The following is a 16793-nucleotide window of genomic DNA, read 5'->3' as shown; positions in this document are numbered from 1 at the left end:
AGCTAAGAGCTCCAATTCTCTCTCTCTCTCTATGTCTCTGTCTATTTCTGTCTATTTGTGTCTCTCTCTCATTCTCTCTGTGTGACCAAGAAGTAGAGCCAGGGCTGAGAGCGCAATTAATAGCGGTGCCAAACAGAGTGAAATCTTACAGGACTCAGACAGAAACGTTAGAGGCAAATCAATAGACAAATAAATGGGATTCAAGGGAGATTTCCCCCCCCCCCTCTCAGGCACAAATAGGATTTTATGTCAGTGCTTGGGTCTCATTTAAAGGAAAGCGAGAGATCAGCGCTCACTTATGGACTCAATTTCACCTGAAACTCGTACATCTTACATCCCATGAAATATTCATCATATTTTATAAATTCAGCTCCACAACCATTTTTTTTTCTTTCCACATTACAAGAGCTCGGCGGGGATTGGACGCCGGGAAATCACGTGTGGCGCAGTCACATGGTCGGGGAGGAAAAAGGGGGTCCTTTTTGGTGTAAATCTGGAGTCTAATTCTGTAATATATCACGGTACCTCGTAAAACCGACACTAAAAGGGCCCGGCCTACAAATCATTCGGCCGAATTATGAGTTCATTGTATTATGCCAATGCTTTATTCTCCAAATATCCGACTGCAACTTCTGTTTTCCCATCCGGAGTCTTTTCAGAGCAAACTTCATGCGCCTTTGCCTCCAGTCCCCAGCGCAGCGGCTACGGGAACAGCCCGGGCGGAACGTTCCCAGCGGGGTCGGCGGCGCATGGTTTATTCAGCAATGGGAGCAGCCTGCACCCCCAGAGCCCGGCCATGTACCCCTCCAGCTATGGGCTCGACGCTGCCTCCTTCAATATGCACTGCTCGCCCTTTGAGCAGAACCTCTCCTCCCTCATGTGCGACCCCACTAAGCAGAACTGCACCAAGGCTGAACAGAGGGACTCGGAGCTGCACAATGAGGCCAACTTGAGAATCTACCCCTGGATGAGGAGCGCAGGTAAGTCGGAGCTACAGCCAAGGGGAAGCGGGTTAAAGCTCGGCTCCTAGAAGTTAGTGCTCAGTGTCAAATGGGATTCGGCGTTAGAGCCACCGCTGGGCACTTTATCTATCAATTGCCAGGGACAGGGACGACTCCCGACATCAGGATGTGGGGGGTAATAACTCTCTTTGCTGAGATAACACTTGGCTCAGGGGAGGAAAAAATGGGCTTCCTTGGCATAAGCGCAGGACAAAGAGATCAGTTGGGCGCAGAACTGGTATTAGGGGTCGGACACACAGCCTTATTCTTATCTATTTATTTCTTCCCTGTCTCATTCCTGCCTCTCCCTCTGTTACCCAGGTGCTTATGTGCTATATAGCTGCGCCATTCACTTTATCTGCACCTTATATATAGATTTATTTATTAACTCCCCATTGTATTTCTCTCTCTCTCTCTCTCACTCTCTCTATATAAACTTCTCATTGTATTCTCTCTCTCTATATTTATTAACTCCCTATTGTATTTCTGTCTCTCTCTCTCTCTATATATATATTAACTTCTCATTGTATTCTCTCTCTCTGTCTCTCTCTATATATATATTAACTTTTCATTGTATTCTCTCTCTCTCACTATATACATATTTATTAACTTCCTATTGTATTTCTCTCTCTCTCTCTATTAACTTCCCATTGTATTTCTTGCTGTCTCTGTCTGTCTCCATCTCTCTCTCTATATATATACAGTATAATTGTATTTGTCTATATGGTCTAACAGTTCCCTATGTGTTGTGTATGATCCCTGAGTCCAGCTATAATCCCCCCATGCTCAGCAGAAAACACTGACATTACTCACATATAACGTTGCGTCTCTCACACACGGCGAATTTACGCCGATCCATTTGCCCATTTCCTCCATTTGTCGGTTTCCAAATGATCCTCGTGGGGATGTGTCTGGCTGTTCTTTTCCGCATTTAAGACTAAATGTGTATGTGAAAGAGAGAGAGAGAGAGAGAGAGAGAGAGAGAGAAATACAATGGGAAGTTAATTAATAAATATAGAGAGCGAGAGAGAGAGAGAGAGAGAGAATATGTGAGTGAGACAAAGAGAGAAAATGTGCGTATTTATCTGCGCTTGTTTTTTCGCAGCGACACATCAGTAGCAGGTGAAGATGAGTGTGACTGTGTGTGCGATATATTTTATATTTTACTTTAGAGAGAGACTATTTATTATATTTCATATTTATTATTATGCGAGAGAGAGAGAGAAATATAAATAGGTCCCCTCTAGTCTATTTGCTGATAAAGTGACGGACAGACCCAAAGTTATGGCGATTTCGGGATGCGATTTGTGTTGTCGGAGCTACAGCAGATATTTGTCTTATGATGAGTCTGTTCTAGGGGGGGGGCTGAGCTCATAAATTGTTTATCTTGTAGGACCTGAGCTCACTGGGTGGGCGCTATGGGGGGCACAGTTATATATAACCACCCGCTGTACTGCCCTGCGCTGACATTGCGCTCAGATTGCGCTGCTTGCGGCTTATGCTCAAGTTATTTCCCTGGAAACTCTTCCATTGTCAGGGCTGAGTTTTGTCCCGACTTTCTGCTCCTGTGGGGGCTAAATAAGATCTAGGAATTCCTCCCTTTGTTTATTCCTGCTATTGTGTAAATCCAGTAAATACAACATTCGTTTATATTTACTACTCTCCTATATAGAAATACACACAGATACAGGGCTGTATATACATATATATATATAGTACATACTTATATACCCACGCACATTAAGAACTCACATGGACACACTGCAAGAGAGAGGGAGTGCCTGATCCTCTGAGCTTGCAATCTAATTACTGACATTCTGTTTGGGGTCTGTACAATCAGATGTTTCACCAGCTCTAGAAACTGATATATTTTATTTGTAACAGGCCTGTGTTTTACACTCAATTGCCACAGAAAGTGACAGACAGGCTGACTGACCTCATTGCGCAGCCTGAATGCCTTTGGGTCGGTACCAGAAAACCCACAGATACAAATACAAGCTCTTCCTCCTCTTTACATTCATTCTCACCTATTTTTTTTATATATATATATATATATATATATATATATATATATATATATATATATATATATATATATATATGACACTTACTGACACTCTTTATTTTCTTGAGCAGCAGCCACTGACTTTATGGAACGGTGACTTGCCTTCAGAGCTTACAATTGAAATTGCATTTAGCTGCCTCCTGATCACACACTGAATGACTATTAATCCATAAAACAGCGTTTGCAGGTCATATAACCCTTGGGAAACTGGTCACTAGCAGCTATTTAATTGGTTGAGATGTATAAAATAGTAATATATTAATAGTAATATTCCTATACATATATATACATATATACTGTATATATTACTACACTATAGCAAACATTTTGACATTTAACTGTCTGTCACTTATTCCCAGTATGTTCCAGTTCAATAATGACTGGGCCATTTCTCCCCACTGGAGCCCTTTGATGTACAGATCCAATCAAATCCTGCAGATAATCCCACTGACAATGGCCCAGTCACTATTGAACTGGAACATACTGGGAATAAGTATTGACAGTTTCTCCCAACAATCCATCACTAGTGGGTCTCTTTGGGTTGTAGTCCTGCATGGCCCCGCCCCAGTTGTGACACCATCACTCTTTCCCCTCCTCTTCCAGTGATAAATACACCAGGCCACGCCCCTCTATTAATTATTTAAAAGTTCGATTGGTTGGATGTGAGTTGGGAGAGTGAGAATTGGGTCAGGTGCTGATCAGAAATCCATATATGATTATGATACATTTATTCCTATAAGTCTCTACCATTAATGATCAGTCTCTACCCCTAATGATCAGTCTCTACCCCTAATGATCAGTCTCTACCCCTAATGGAGCTGATGTTCTAAGGCCCTGTCTTATTTAAATATACAGTTGTCAGTAATAATCAGAAGCCAATTAACCTGAATGTGGAAGGAACCCCCAAAACACTGAGGAAACTCACTATAACAAAAGGATAAACTCATTGCAGAGAGTTCCCTGGCTGGAATGAAACCAATGAACAGGGTATGAGTAATATTGTATGTATTGTCTATATAAGTTTATTTATAGAGGGCTACTACTAGGATAATACAAGGATACACAGCGCTGTACAATGTTTACAAGGTATAAAAGTGCACACAGGGAGGACAAGCATTATAATAAGTATAAATATACAAAGTAGTAGGAGACAGATAGGAAGGAGGTCCCTGTCCTGTAGAGCTTACAATCTAAGTGTTGCACATCATTTCTGCAAACTGATTTAATTATTAAAACTTTGTTTGTTTTTTTTGGAAAATAATAATAATCAAGAAGACCCTGTGATGATGAAGGTTTCATCCAAACCATTGTAGCAGAGGCAGGAGGCAAATCAATTACCAGTCACACTTGAAGCCCTTGTACATTGAACTCCTCTTTGTCTGTAAAGCTGAGACACAGGCAGCACCCCCCGGGGAATGGAAAGGCTTCTTTATATAGAGACAGAAGGAAAAGACAAAAAAAAAATAATAATCCACGAGTGCTTTATAATATTTTTGAATAATATATAATATTTTTGAATACATTTGAATAAAAGGGACAGACAGAACAGATTTGTATCAAACCCTTTATTTTTGTTGGTTTATGTGGAACATGCAGTAGATGTGTGTGGCCCCTTTAATGCACTGATCCATTACTGACAATGCCACCAGTCAGCCCAGAGCTCCTGTAACTGGGGCCCTTGAGTTGGATTATGTGTGTGTGTAACATGATGACTCTGGGGGGCTCCATAGAACAAGGTCACATCAGTTGGACCAGGCCCAATCTAGTCCATTACAGACTCACTCTAGAACATTCTTCTCCATCCCAGAAATGTCCCACAGAACTATCCAGCCCAATGGCAACTGTAGCATGGATTCCACAGAACTAGTCCATTAGTAAGTGATATGTGGCTACTCCATTACACACTGGGACTAATCTGGTCTAATATACACTGTACATACACATATATATAAATATACAATACACTGTACACACACACACACACATATATATATATATAATACACAAAAGCCATGAATATCCTGTAAATGATATCCTTATAAACGGTGAGTTCTGATGTCATCAGTTATAAACGGTGAGTTCTGATGTCATCAGTTATAAACGGTGAGTTCTGATGTCATTTCTGTCACATGACTCATTGAAACTTGTGTATTATAATAAATAAAGTACCCCCAGTTGCAAAATATGAGGATATTAGAAGTAACCTCGGAGTTCCATGACCTGTATAAAAACACTCGGCCTTCGGCCTCGTACTTTTATATGGTCATGAAACTCCTCGGTAACTTATAATATCCTTATATTTTACAAGAGGGGGTACTTTATTCACTATATATATATACAATACACACAAACATACACATATATATATACAATACACAGATACATATGAAGTCTGAGCAGGAATGAAACCCTTCAGACTGAGTTGTTGCTGTTAATAAATCCTCCACCATCTGTGAATCTGGTTTCTCCTTCTGGTTCTGGAATTCTGGGAATGTCTGTGATTCTGCTGCTCCTCATTAGAAGCAAATGTCCCACAGCTCTACCTTCTCTACTACTGACTGTGCTACTACTACTGACTGTGTTACTACTACTGACTGTACTACTACTACTGACTGTGCTACTACTACTGACTGTGCTTCTACTACTGACTGTACTACTACTACTGACTGTGATACTACTACTGACTGTGCTACTACTACTGACTGTGCTACTACTACTGACTGTACTACTACTACTGACTGTGCTACTACTACTGACTGTGCTACTACTACTGACTGTACTACTACTACTGACTGTGCTACTACTACTGACTGTGCTTCTACTACTGACTGTACTACTACTACTGACTGTGCTACTACTACTGACTGTGCTACTACTACTGACTGTGCTACTACTACTGACTGTACTACTACTACTGACTGTGCTACTACTACTGACTGTGCTACTACTACTGACTGTGCTACTACTACTGACTGTACTACTACTACTGACTGTACTACTACTACTGACTGTGCTTCTACTACTGACTGTACTACTACTACTGACTGTGCTACTACTACTGATTGTGCCACATCTCCCACAATTGCTCCCACAACTTCTCACTGAGCCCCACAACTCATTCCTCCTTCATTGACAAACTTTCCACCACAACTGCACATTGTCTATTAATTAATTAATTAATTAAACATTCCTCAGAACTAAATTCTCTACTCATGTCCCAGAATCAACTACTTTATTCATAAATGAGCCCCCCCCAGCTGCCAACTGTGTTACTGACTGGGTCACATTTCCACCACTAACTGTCATTTTCTCCACAACCTTCCACTCCATTCCTGTCCAAACCTACTGACTGGGCCCCACATTATTATTATTATTATTCCACCTGCCCCCTCAACTTTCTGCCACTTTATCCCCAGGACCCCCATTACTTCCATCACCTACTGAACGACCTACTTGTCTGCAGAACTACAATATCTAAAGGCTGTGACATCACAGAGATCCTGTACCTGCTGTATTGTCTGAAAGAACAATTTACTCCATTGCTGAAAAGCAGCATAACATACAGCTGCAATAGCACACTCACTCAGTCACTCAGTAGCACACTCACTCTGTAGCACACTCACTCAGTAACACACTCACTCAGTCACTCAGTAGCACACTCACTCAGTAGCACACTCACTCAGTAGCACACTCACTCAGTCACTCAGTAGCACACTCACTCAGTAGCACACTCACTCAGTAGCACACTCACTCAGTCACTCAGTAGCACACTCACTCTGTAGCACACTCACTCAGTAACACACTCACTCAGTCACTCAGTAGCACACTCACTCAGTAGCACACTCACTCAGTAGCACACTCACTCAGTCACTCAGTAGCACACTCACTCAGTAGCACACTCACTCAGTCACTCAGTAGCACACTCACTCTGTAGCACACTCACTCAGTAACACACTAGCCTGTAACACCTACTCCATTGCTGAGGTGGCACATTTCCCACAAGACAATGAACTCATTAGTGACCAGAGTTTTAGGAACAAGTGTCTGACATTTCTACTGCCCCTCACACTTGTGTAACTGCCCCCCCTCACTGATCTACTGATGCCCCCCCCCTCCCCCAATCTGGTTTATTGTCCTTCTCCAACACTGTCCCCGGGTCCCCAGTCAGAACAGTGGGTTTCCCTTGAGCTTGAAATAATAATAATAATACTCTGTGGGGCGGCCATGGGCTCTATTGCCTGACTGTTTCTCTTGCAGGGTCGGACAGGAAGAGGGGTCGCCAGACCTACACAAGGTACCAGACCCTGGAGCTGGAGAAGGAGTTTCACTTTAATCGCTACCTGACCCGGCGGAGACGCATAGAAATCGCTCACACTCTGTGTCTGACCGAGAGACAAATCAAAATCTGGTTCCAGAACCGCAGGATGAAATGGAAAAAGGAAAACAAAGCGTCCAGCCCTTCCTCTAACAGCCAAGAAAAGCCGGAGACTGAGGAGGAGGAGGAGGAGGAGGAGGAATGAAGTGGCCCCAATGGACTAGTGAGCACGAGATGATCCACTGACCCATACTACCTACATCCCTTTTCTACTAGAGGGTTAGCTACCTACCTACCTACCCACCTAACTACCTACCTACCCACCTACTTACCTACCTACCTTCCCACCTAACTACCTACTTACCTAACTACCTACCTACTCACCCACCAACCTACCCACCTGTCCCCTCTGTACAACCACTTTCTATGTGGCATCTCATTTACCCAATTATTCCACAAGCGTCGCAGCATTTTCATTTGTTCTACCTTTTTTTTGAAGAATCCTTGTCCCTGAGAGATCGTGGTCTTTAAAAAAAATTCCTTGTGACTGTGTTTGACTAGTTCGTGCGATATAATCGGGAGACCAGTGTGTAGGATTGTGTTACCCCCCAATTCCTCTTTCACAATAGACTCAGTCCAGTAATTGGAGAAATCTCCTTTCCTCCTCTTCCCTATTGACAGATATATGTGTGTAATATTTTTTGTGCCATTTGAAAAATGTGATGTACAATTTAATTTTAATATAATTTAATCATAGACTCCTGTGCTTCTATTTCTTGATGAGTTGTTGTAATGTTTCCTTCAAATAAAATGTAAAAAATAAAAATAGTAGAAACGTGTGTGTCTTGTCGTTGCTCTTTTTTTGTGTTTATATATTATATTATATTATATTGTTATATATAGACATCTAACTGGGAAGATTCATGAAGATTATTGTTTGTATATAAAGGATATATATATGACAAAGTTAATAATTGGACAGACATGCAAATAAAAAGATATATATAGAGAGAGAGAGAGAGAGAGAGAGATGGGTGATATATATATATATAGAAGGGACTATACAGTTGCTCTCCATTCTGTCGCTATAAAGATTCCCTATAATATAAAATGTTTTGTTTTTTTACCCTACAATATAGTGTAGTCAACAGTGAGTAAAATGCGCACAGCATTCATTCCAAACCAAACTTTGGCACAAGAAACTGATTTCTACATTTAATCTGAAGCCCATCCAAAAACAATGTGTGATAAATAAATATATATATGGAATTAGATCGATGATACTGTACCAGTTTACAAACTCGGATGTACAGTAAATATGAAATCAATAAATACACATAAACGTGGTGTAAAATACATTATAATTTTTTTATTGGTCCTGCACAAAAACCTGATCTTCACACTGACATAATGTTTAGCAGATTACACAATTACGCAAAATGTTCTGTTTCTTTCCATAGTTACCTGTTTGCTAGTCTTGTGGGTTTATTTTCAGAGATACACAATGAATAGGGGTTAAAGTTCATTGCTGGCACAGTATTTTCTATAAAATGGACACAGTATATAACAGCAGTGTCACTATAAATTGCAACTGGCTGTCCTGTATAACATTAAACACAACAGAGAGTGGGGGACAAGCAAAGGTCAGTAGTGTTTTTATGATCAGCAGAATGTACAGGGGCCTGGATACACACTGAGGGGTATTTGAAATAATTGCATATATACACAAACACACACACACACCAGGCTGACCAATCCTCCCATATTCACACACAGTCACGCACAGACTCACATTTGTGCACATTCATAGGCCAAAGCGCACAGGAAATAGGAAAGGTTTTTACGCACAAAAAAACGCACTCAGCTTTGCGCACAAGAAAACGCACAGAAGCAACGCGTGGATTTTGTATTTGCACCCCCATTGCATTAGTAAAGGGGGAGCAGGGGCAACCTGTGCCATTACCCGTGGGGATTGTGTATCCAGCCTCAGTCAGTCAGGTATGTACAAGTTCTTTCATTCAATGTGGATTTGTTGTTAGTGGTGTGACCTTTGGAGTGATGACTTGGGGGACACAAACACCCCAGAGCACAATGAGGACTGGGTGTCTTTTTGGGGGTTGGGTTTTTCCCTGTTGGGGTGTGAGAGGCTGTGAGAGTGTTGCAGCAGGTGAGGTGCCAGTGTGGGGGAGCGGTTGGCACCTGCTGGGGGGGGTCTAGCAAGTGTTGGCACAAAGAGGCTCTACTTATGTTATGTGGGGAGAATGAGCTCGATCCCTCCCTTTCAGAGCAAAAAGATGGCGGCGGAGGAAAGGCTGCACTTAAAGCAGTCATGAAGAAATGCAATAAATTCCTTGTTGTTTTATGAAAATTTACAACTTTGTGTTAGAAGTTTATGAGTGGCTGGGTCCTGGGATTGGCCAGGGCCGGTCATGTGGACTTGTAGCCGTGAACATGAACTTTTCTCATTTCCCATGTGGCTACAATGCAGCAGTCTTTCGGCCACCGCACCTTGACTTGGATCAGTCGCTCCTCCAGGGCTCCGCGCTCTGCTCCCCGCTCTAGTGTGCGCGCCTGCGGCTCAGGGATGCGCCAATGCGGAGGAATGGGAGAGACCAGGGCAGGCTGGGAGTTGCTGCTGCTTCTCTCCTACACCGACTCCGACAGTCGCATCCTTCCACTATTCCAGGGCACCGCTCCAGCAGCAGCACAGCTGGGAAGCACCGCACTTGGTTCTGCCTGCAAAGGTAAGACTGGCCCCAATCTCTGTCTGTCTGTCTGTCTGTCTGTCTGTCTGTCTGTGCCCTCTCTCTCACCAGAACAGTCTCCTCCTGGTCACCACACACAGGCACCTATACTTGCTACAGGGACACACAGACCCTCATTACATAGACAGACAGATATAGATGGATAGAATGATTGAAAAATTAGATAGAGAGATAAATAGGAAATGGCTATGTAATATATATATATATATATATATATATTATGTGTCTATGTCTATATATATATATATTGAAACATACATGAGACCCAGATATATGTAACACACACACACAGAGGAGACAGTTACCTTTGGATAAAACACTTTTAAAGCAAAGTCACCTTCACCGGTTTTTCCAAATTTATTTAATTGCAGATAAAGTGTCAGTTTCTTTCCCTCATTTGCTTGCCAGGGAAAGTCTGTCTATTTCTCACGTTGCATTTGTCACCGACGTGAGCTGAATTACTAAACAGTTGCGCAGTTTTCCTGCCTGAAGAACCCAAATTCTCTGCTCCAACTGTGGCTCTGCCTGGAGACTGGAGAGGAATAAATTCCACTAACATTTTCATTTCTGTATTTATATTGGATTAATTTATATGACATTATACTATATACACAGACAGGGGGATTTTATTGCATATACACTGTATATATATATACTCAGACAAATAAATATTCATGCAAATATATAAATACACAATGATACAGTTTCACATTAACATGTTACTATATCATTTATAAAAAGATCTAATCTACAATGTTATATTAAAACACATATATTATACAATATAATTATATCATATTATTAATATATATCTTATTGTATATATATATATATATATACTATAGAATAATAATGATTCTAAAGATTAAATTATGTCATTAAATATTATCCCTATACAATATAGATTATCATCCGCCAAATATCGATTGTGCACATTGTTATAGAACTACATTATAGAAACCGTCTATCACAATACATTAACAAAATAGAACATGTAATTATTGCATGATAAATAAGAACACACAGATTTTATTTACACATACAAAACAAAGATTTACACCAACAAGTGAGTTTTAATATATTTGTCACTGCTTTAATGAGGATTTGGATTTTTTTTTTAACCTCCATTTAGTTTAATTTATGACAATATTTTGCAATACTATTTCCTGTTTGTTACATTATTATTATTATTATTGTTATTATTATTATTATTATTATTATGTTATATATTTGCCTTCCTGCATGCGTAATGCGTCATTTACCAAATGCAACCGCTTTGGGGAAACATTTCCCTTCAAACCTTGGAAATATTTGGAGTATGAGGTGTATCCTGTAGAAATAATATTAAGGCTGTTAAAATTATATAATTGCCGCATTTTCCTCCTGTTTTTGTTTACTAAAATAAGGCCAGTCTGTGTGTACAAAGAATTAATTGCAAAAGTTGTAGCCTTTTAATTTCAAAAGGAAAATGGAATATAAAGGTTTTTTGCTCACTTGGATGTTGAAAATACGTTGTCTGCTGCCACCTGCTGTCAGAAAGTGTCAGTTTACGCAAATGGCATTTACGATCTGGGCAGGATTTGAATACACTGGGCAAGGGTTTATATAGAACAAATGAGGCCTAGTTTTTGTTTTCCACTGTAACAATTGTCTGATATACTGTTTTTTATACATATGTGCAAAGGATATATTCTGCTGTGTTATTATCATATGCTGAAAAATATATATATATGTGATTTTAGCTTTGTGAGCCTTTTCCAAAGGCGTTGAACCTATACATTTTAATTATTTTTCTCTTTATTTTTGTGTTTTGTACCTATGCATTTTATTTATTTTATTTTTCACTTTATTTATTGTGTTTTGTTCCTCTACATTTTATTTATTTTATTTTTATGTATTGTGTTTTGTACCTATACATTTTATTTTTATGTATTGTGTTTTCTACCTCTACATTTTATTTATTTTATTTTTATTTATTGTGTTTTGTACCTCTACATTTTATTTATTTTATTTTTATGTATTGTGTTTTCTACCTCTACATTTTATTTATTTTATTTTTCACTTTATTTAATGTGTTTTGTACCTCTACATTTTATTTATTTTATTTTTATGTATTGTGTTTTCTACCTCTACATTTTATTTATTTTATTTTTCACTTCATTTATTGTGTTTTCTACCTATCTATACATTTTATTTATTTTGGGTTTTTTTTCTCTTTATCTATTGTGTTTTGTACCTATACATTTTAATTTAAGCAATCAACAGCTAATACCCTAATGTGTTTATTAGTAATTGCTGTATTTACATGAGCATTATTTTAATTATATTTTGAAAATGCATAAAACATATATTCAGGGGGTTATTCACTAAAATCCGAATTTTTTTCATATTTGATTTAAAAAAAGAAGAAGAAAATAGGGTTATTCATGAATATATAACCCAGTTAGTGGTTTCCAGTGCAGGTTACAATATAAACTAAATTACTAGTAGGAAGAAAAAACTCATGGCAATATCATTTGTACAGTTGGAATATTTGGTGTGAAATTAAAGGGATAAAATGTTTGGGACACAGCTGGGATTTTTATCAAATAATCTGGTGCAAATAGAAGTGTAAAAGCAGCCTGGTTCCATTAATGTAAAAGGCGTAATTACGCGCAAGCGTAAAATGGAATTGTTTGTTTTATGGAGAGGTTAAATGCAGTTAAATTGGATACAGGGCCTGTTTGGGATATTCCTTGTGCTGTAAAATGACAAAAGCTCGTTTATGGCAGCAATAAGGTGTTATGGCCAGACACCCTGCTGTGAACTGACTTCATTTAGTGCCAGAGAATCTGGACAGACCTGGGAATTTGGGAAAACTCGCAGGAAATGCTTTGATTTCCTTCTTTTCTCCAGCAGAAAACGTGCTTTGTATTTTTTTTTTTTTTTGTGGCTATTTATAATGCTTCCAACGAATATACTGGGGAGGATTAATAAATATTTTAAGACAGTAGAAATCAAGCTTCAATAAAACAGTTCTTTAATAATGGGGGAAAAAAATGTTCATTTAAATTGGGGCAATGTATCCATCATATATCTGAAAATAAACAAGGGGTAAAATGGAAATACTGTAAATGAGAGGAAATCAGAAGCATTTATTTATCCAGGCTCAGGATCAGTTTATAATAAAAACCATTGGCAAAGAAAATAAACTTTCTCCTTTATTATTCGGATTCTTGAATTCTCTGTGTAATCCAAGGGGGAAGCTGAAAGCTTTGTACAGACAAATTGATGCCAAAGTCACAATTACTCACTGAATTCCATCTTTTTACACTTTCTGCACCAGTTTTGCTGCGTTTCAGGCGGATTATTTAGTTACAGGCATGGGGATTGGGGAGGGAGCTTTATGGAGAATAATCTGGAAAGCAGATGAGATTCTTGCAGTTTTTTTCTACTATTTTCTACAGTCCGCAGAGGTTTTTCTTCTACGAAAATGTGGGATTCGATCTGCCTCCCCCCTGTAAGAAAAAGTAGAAGAAACATGGAATTATTATTATTATTTTTTATGTATAGTTACAACAATAACATCAATTTATAATAAAAACAGAAACATGGAATTATTATTTTTATGAATAGTTACAACAATAACATAAATTTATAATAAAAACAGAAACATGGAATTAAAGAATTGTGATGTTAAAATAGAAATTCATATTTTTCATAAAATGTAGATATTGGTAAATTCGTGTGTGGGAACATTAGCAGTTGCTTTTACAATAGGGTTTTTGTTGTACATGTGGATTTCTTTATAGGGCTGCAATTAAGAACCATTAATTAATGAATGGAGATCCCTAAATAGATCCTAAAAAACAACAAATGTAGATCGTTTGTGTGTTTGTCTTTGGCCTGTTTACAAATAATAAATAAAAGGCTGCATCTCCAGATTAAAGGCAAATCAAAAAAATCATTATTCGGCCCTTGAACTAAAACTGCCGGCTTTTGAGTGCAAAGTGTCAGTTGTAGGGGATCAGGCGGATTGTGAGAAGGGGGGGGGTGGATTTGACTCTCACGGAATCCAATATTAGGGAATGAATTGTAGAAGGGCTGAAGGAGAGAGGGAATGTGTATTTGTCAGAGGGAAGTCGTTTGCGTCTGTGCGATTTGCGATTTATTCTGTTTTTAATAAGAATTCTGAAAGTGACACTGTTGGAAAATGAACACTGAACATTTATGATTTATTTATAATATAATATATAAATGTAATATAATATAATATATAAATGTAATATAATGTAATATAATATAATTTAATGTTATGTAATATAATATAATATATAAATGTAATGTAATGTAATATAATGTAATATAATATAATAAATAAATGTAATGTAATATAATGTAATATATAAATGTAATGTAATGTAATATATAAATGTATTATAATATATAAATGCAATATAATATCATATATAAATGTAATATAATATATACATGTAATGTAATATAATGTAATATATAAATGTAATATAATATGATATATAAATGTAATATAATGTAATATAATATAATTTAATGTTATGTAATATAATATAATATATAAATGTAATGTAATGTAATGTAATATAATGTAATATAATATAATAAATAAATGTAATGTAATATAATGTAATATAATATAATAAATAAATGTAATGTAATATAATATAATATATAAATGTAATGTAATGTAATATATAAATGTATTATAATATATAAATGCAATATAATATGATATATAAATGTAATATAATATATACATGTAATGTAATATAATGTAATATATAAATGTAATATAATATGATATATAAATGTAATGTAATATAACATAATATATAAATGCAATACAATATATAAATGTAATCTAATATAATGTGATATAATGTAATATAATATAATGTGATATAATATAATCTAATATAATGTGATATAATATATAAATGTAAGTAAATAGTGAAAGGTGTAAATAAATGGAGTGGATGGTTCGGGGGGGGGGGGCTGTTGTAGTGTTGGATTTGGGAGAGAAGCTGCTGCTTTGCTCAGAGGGTCCCTGGGGCAATGGAAGAGGCAGTTGGGGGTAATTGTAGAATTATGTCAGGCAGTCGCTATTGGTCAGTGGGATCAGACGCTCCTCGTGTCCCTCTCTGGCACCAGCCCATCCCCCTGCTGCTAAAAGCCAATGTCAGATAAAGAAGTAAAAGCTCAGCAGTCGGATATAAAAGACGACAAATCATAAAGCACCGCCGCTGCCTCCTCCAATGACTTCTTCGTATTTTGTCAACTCCACATTCCCGGTAAGTGCGGCCGCCGGGCAGGAGCCTTTCCTGGGACACGTCCCGTTATATCATCCCTCGGGCTATGCGGATCCTCTGAGACATTATTGTGCCGGTTACGGGGTCACTGGGCTCCAGGACAAGAGCTTCGCGCCCGGCCCTTATGTCCAACAGGCGAGTGGAAGTTACAGTCGGAGTGCGACGTGCGATTATGTCGCAGCGGGATTTGATAGGGACAAGGAGGAGCAGTCGCAGTACAACCAGGAGCAGCGCAGAGGCGACAAAGTGATGTGTGAGGAGCCACACGAGGCAAAGTGCGACACTCACCTCTATCCCTGGATGCAAAGGATCAACTCGTGCAACAGTAAGTTTGTCGCTGCGACTTCTCCTCCACCTCATCCCACTGGTCATTCTCCAACTCTGTCTCTCTGTCTGTCTCTGTCTGTCCTTGTCCCCCTCTTTCCTAATGTTACACTTTTCTCTCCCTGTCTCAACCACAGAAACATCACACTGCGACACACACACATATATATATATATATATTATTATTATACACACACGCATATATATATATATATATATTATTATTATACACACACGCATATATATATATATATATATATATATATATATATATATAATACACAAAAGCCATGAATATCCTGTAAATTATATCCTTATAAACAGTGAGTTCTGATGTCATCAGTTATAAACGGTGAGTTCTGATGTCATTTCTGTCACATGACTCACTGAAACTTGTGTATTATAATAAATAAAGTACCCCCAGTTGTAAAATATGAGGATATTAGAAGTTACCTCGGAGTTCCATGACCTGTATAAAAACACTCGGCCTTCGGCCTCGTACTTTTATATGGTCATGAAACTCCTCGGTAACTTATAATATCCTTATATTTTACAAGAGGGGCTACTTTATTCACTATATATATCATAACACACACATATACATATATATTATATACACACACAGATAACTCCTATAATAAGATGATATAAGACACACAGATCACTGGTGTTCAGGACTTGTGACGATCAATATATTTCATTAGAGTTTAAATACTGAGATTTGTTCTTGTCACAGTAGGGAAGGGTTAATAATGAACCCACGGCTCTGACCTGCCTGATGGGTAATTCTGGCCTCTACAGGACCCCGTACCCACAAATCTGAAAGCATTAGGTTCCTCTGCAATATAAACTCACAGATATCTCTCTATATATTTATTTATGTATCTCTATCTGTTTATCTATCATCTATATATCTCATCATCATCATCATCATTATCATCATCTATTTATCTCTCTCTTTCTCTATCTATCTATCTATCTATCTATCTATCTATC

The 16793-nt window shown here is 38.0% G+C and overlaps 3 protein-coding genes and 1 long non-coding RNA gene across 4 annotated transcripts in view; 3 read left to right on the top strand and 1 right to left on the bottom strand.

The window, feature by feature from the left end:
* The first annotated feature begins 560 nt into the window (after positions 1-560).
* On the top strand, positions 561-8212 carry hoxb7.L (homeobox B7 L homeolog). The gene is given in 2 exon segments (NM_001090649.1): positions 561-980; positions 7324-8212. Coding segments are annotated over 2 exon segments (666 nt in total). The 5' UTR covers positions 561-577; the 3' UTR covers positions 7587-8212.
* A 1786-nt stretch (positions 8213-9998) lies between these two features.
* LOC108700804 (homeobox protein Hox-B3a) overlaps positions 9999-16793 on the top strand; it is a 53801-nt gene continuing 47006 nt past the window's right edge. The window contains exon 1 of the mRNA XM_018234768.2: positions 9999-10125. The gene's annotated coding sequence lies outside the window, so the exon portion shown is untranslated. The remainder of the gene's footprint in view (positions 10126-16793) is intronic.
* The window catches only part of LOC108700808, an 11399-nt gene continuing 7939 nt past the window's right edge, over positions 13334-16793 (bottom strand). Inside the window, exon 2 of the long non-coding RNA XR_001933048.2 lies at positions 13334-13643. This is a non-coding gene — a long non-coding RNA (uncharacterized LOC108700808). The remainder of the gene's footprint in view (positions 13644-16793) is intronic.
* hoxb6.L (homeobox B6 L homeolog) overlaps positions 15138-16793 on the top strand; it is a 5287-nt gene continuing 3631 nt past the window's right edge. The window contains exon 1 of the mRNA XM_018234777.2: positions 15138-15798. Within this exon, the coding sequence (XP_018090266.1) occupies positions 15420-15798 (379 nt within the window). The 5' untranslated portion in view covers positions 15138-15419. The remainder of the gene's footprint in view (positions 15799-16793) is intronic.

Source organism: Xenopus laevis, chromosome 9_10L (genome assembly GCF_017654675.1).
Source record: "Xenopus laevis strain J_2021 chromosome 9_10L, Xenopus_laevis_v10.1, whole genome shotgun sequence".
NCBI lineage: Eukaryota > Metazoa > Chordata > Amphibia > Anura > Pipidae > Xenopus > Xenopus laevis.
Note: the sequence above shows the minus strand (reverse complement) of the source record. Positions and strands in the feature narration are given on the sequence as shown.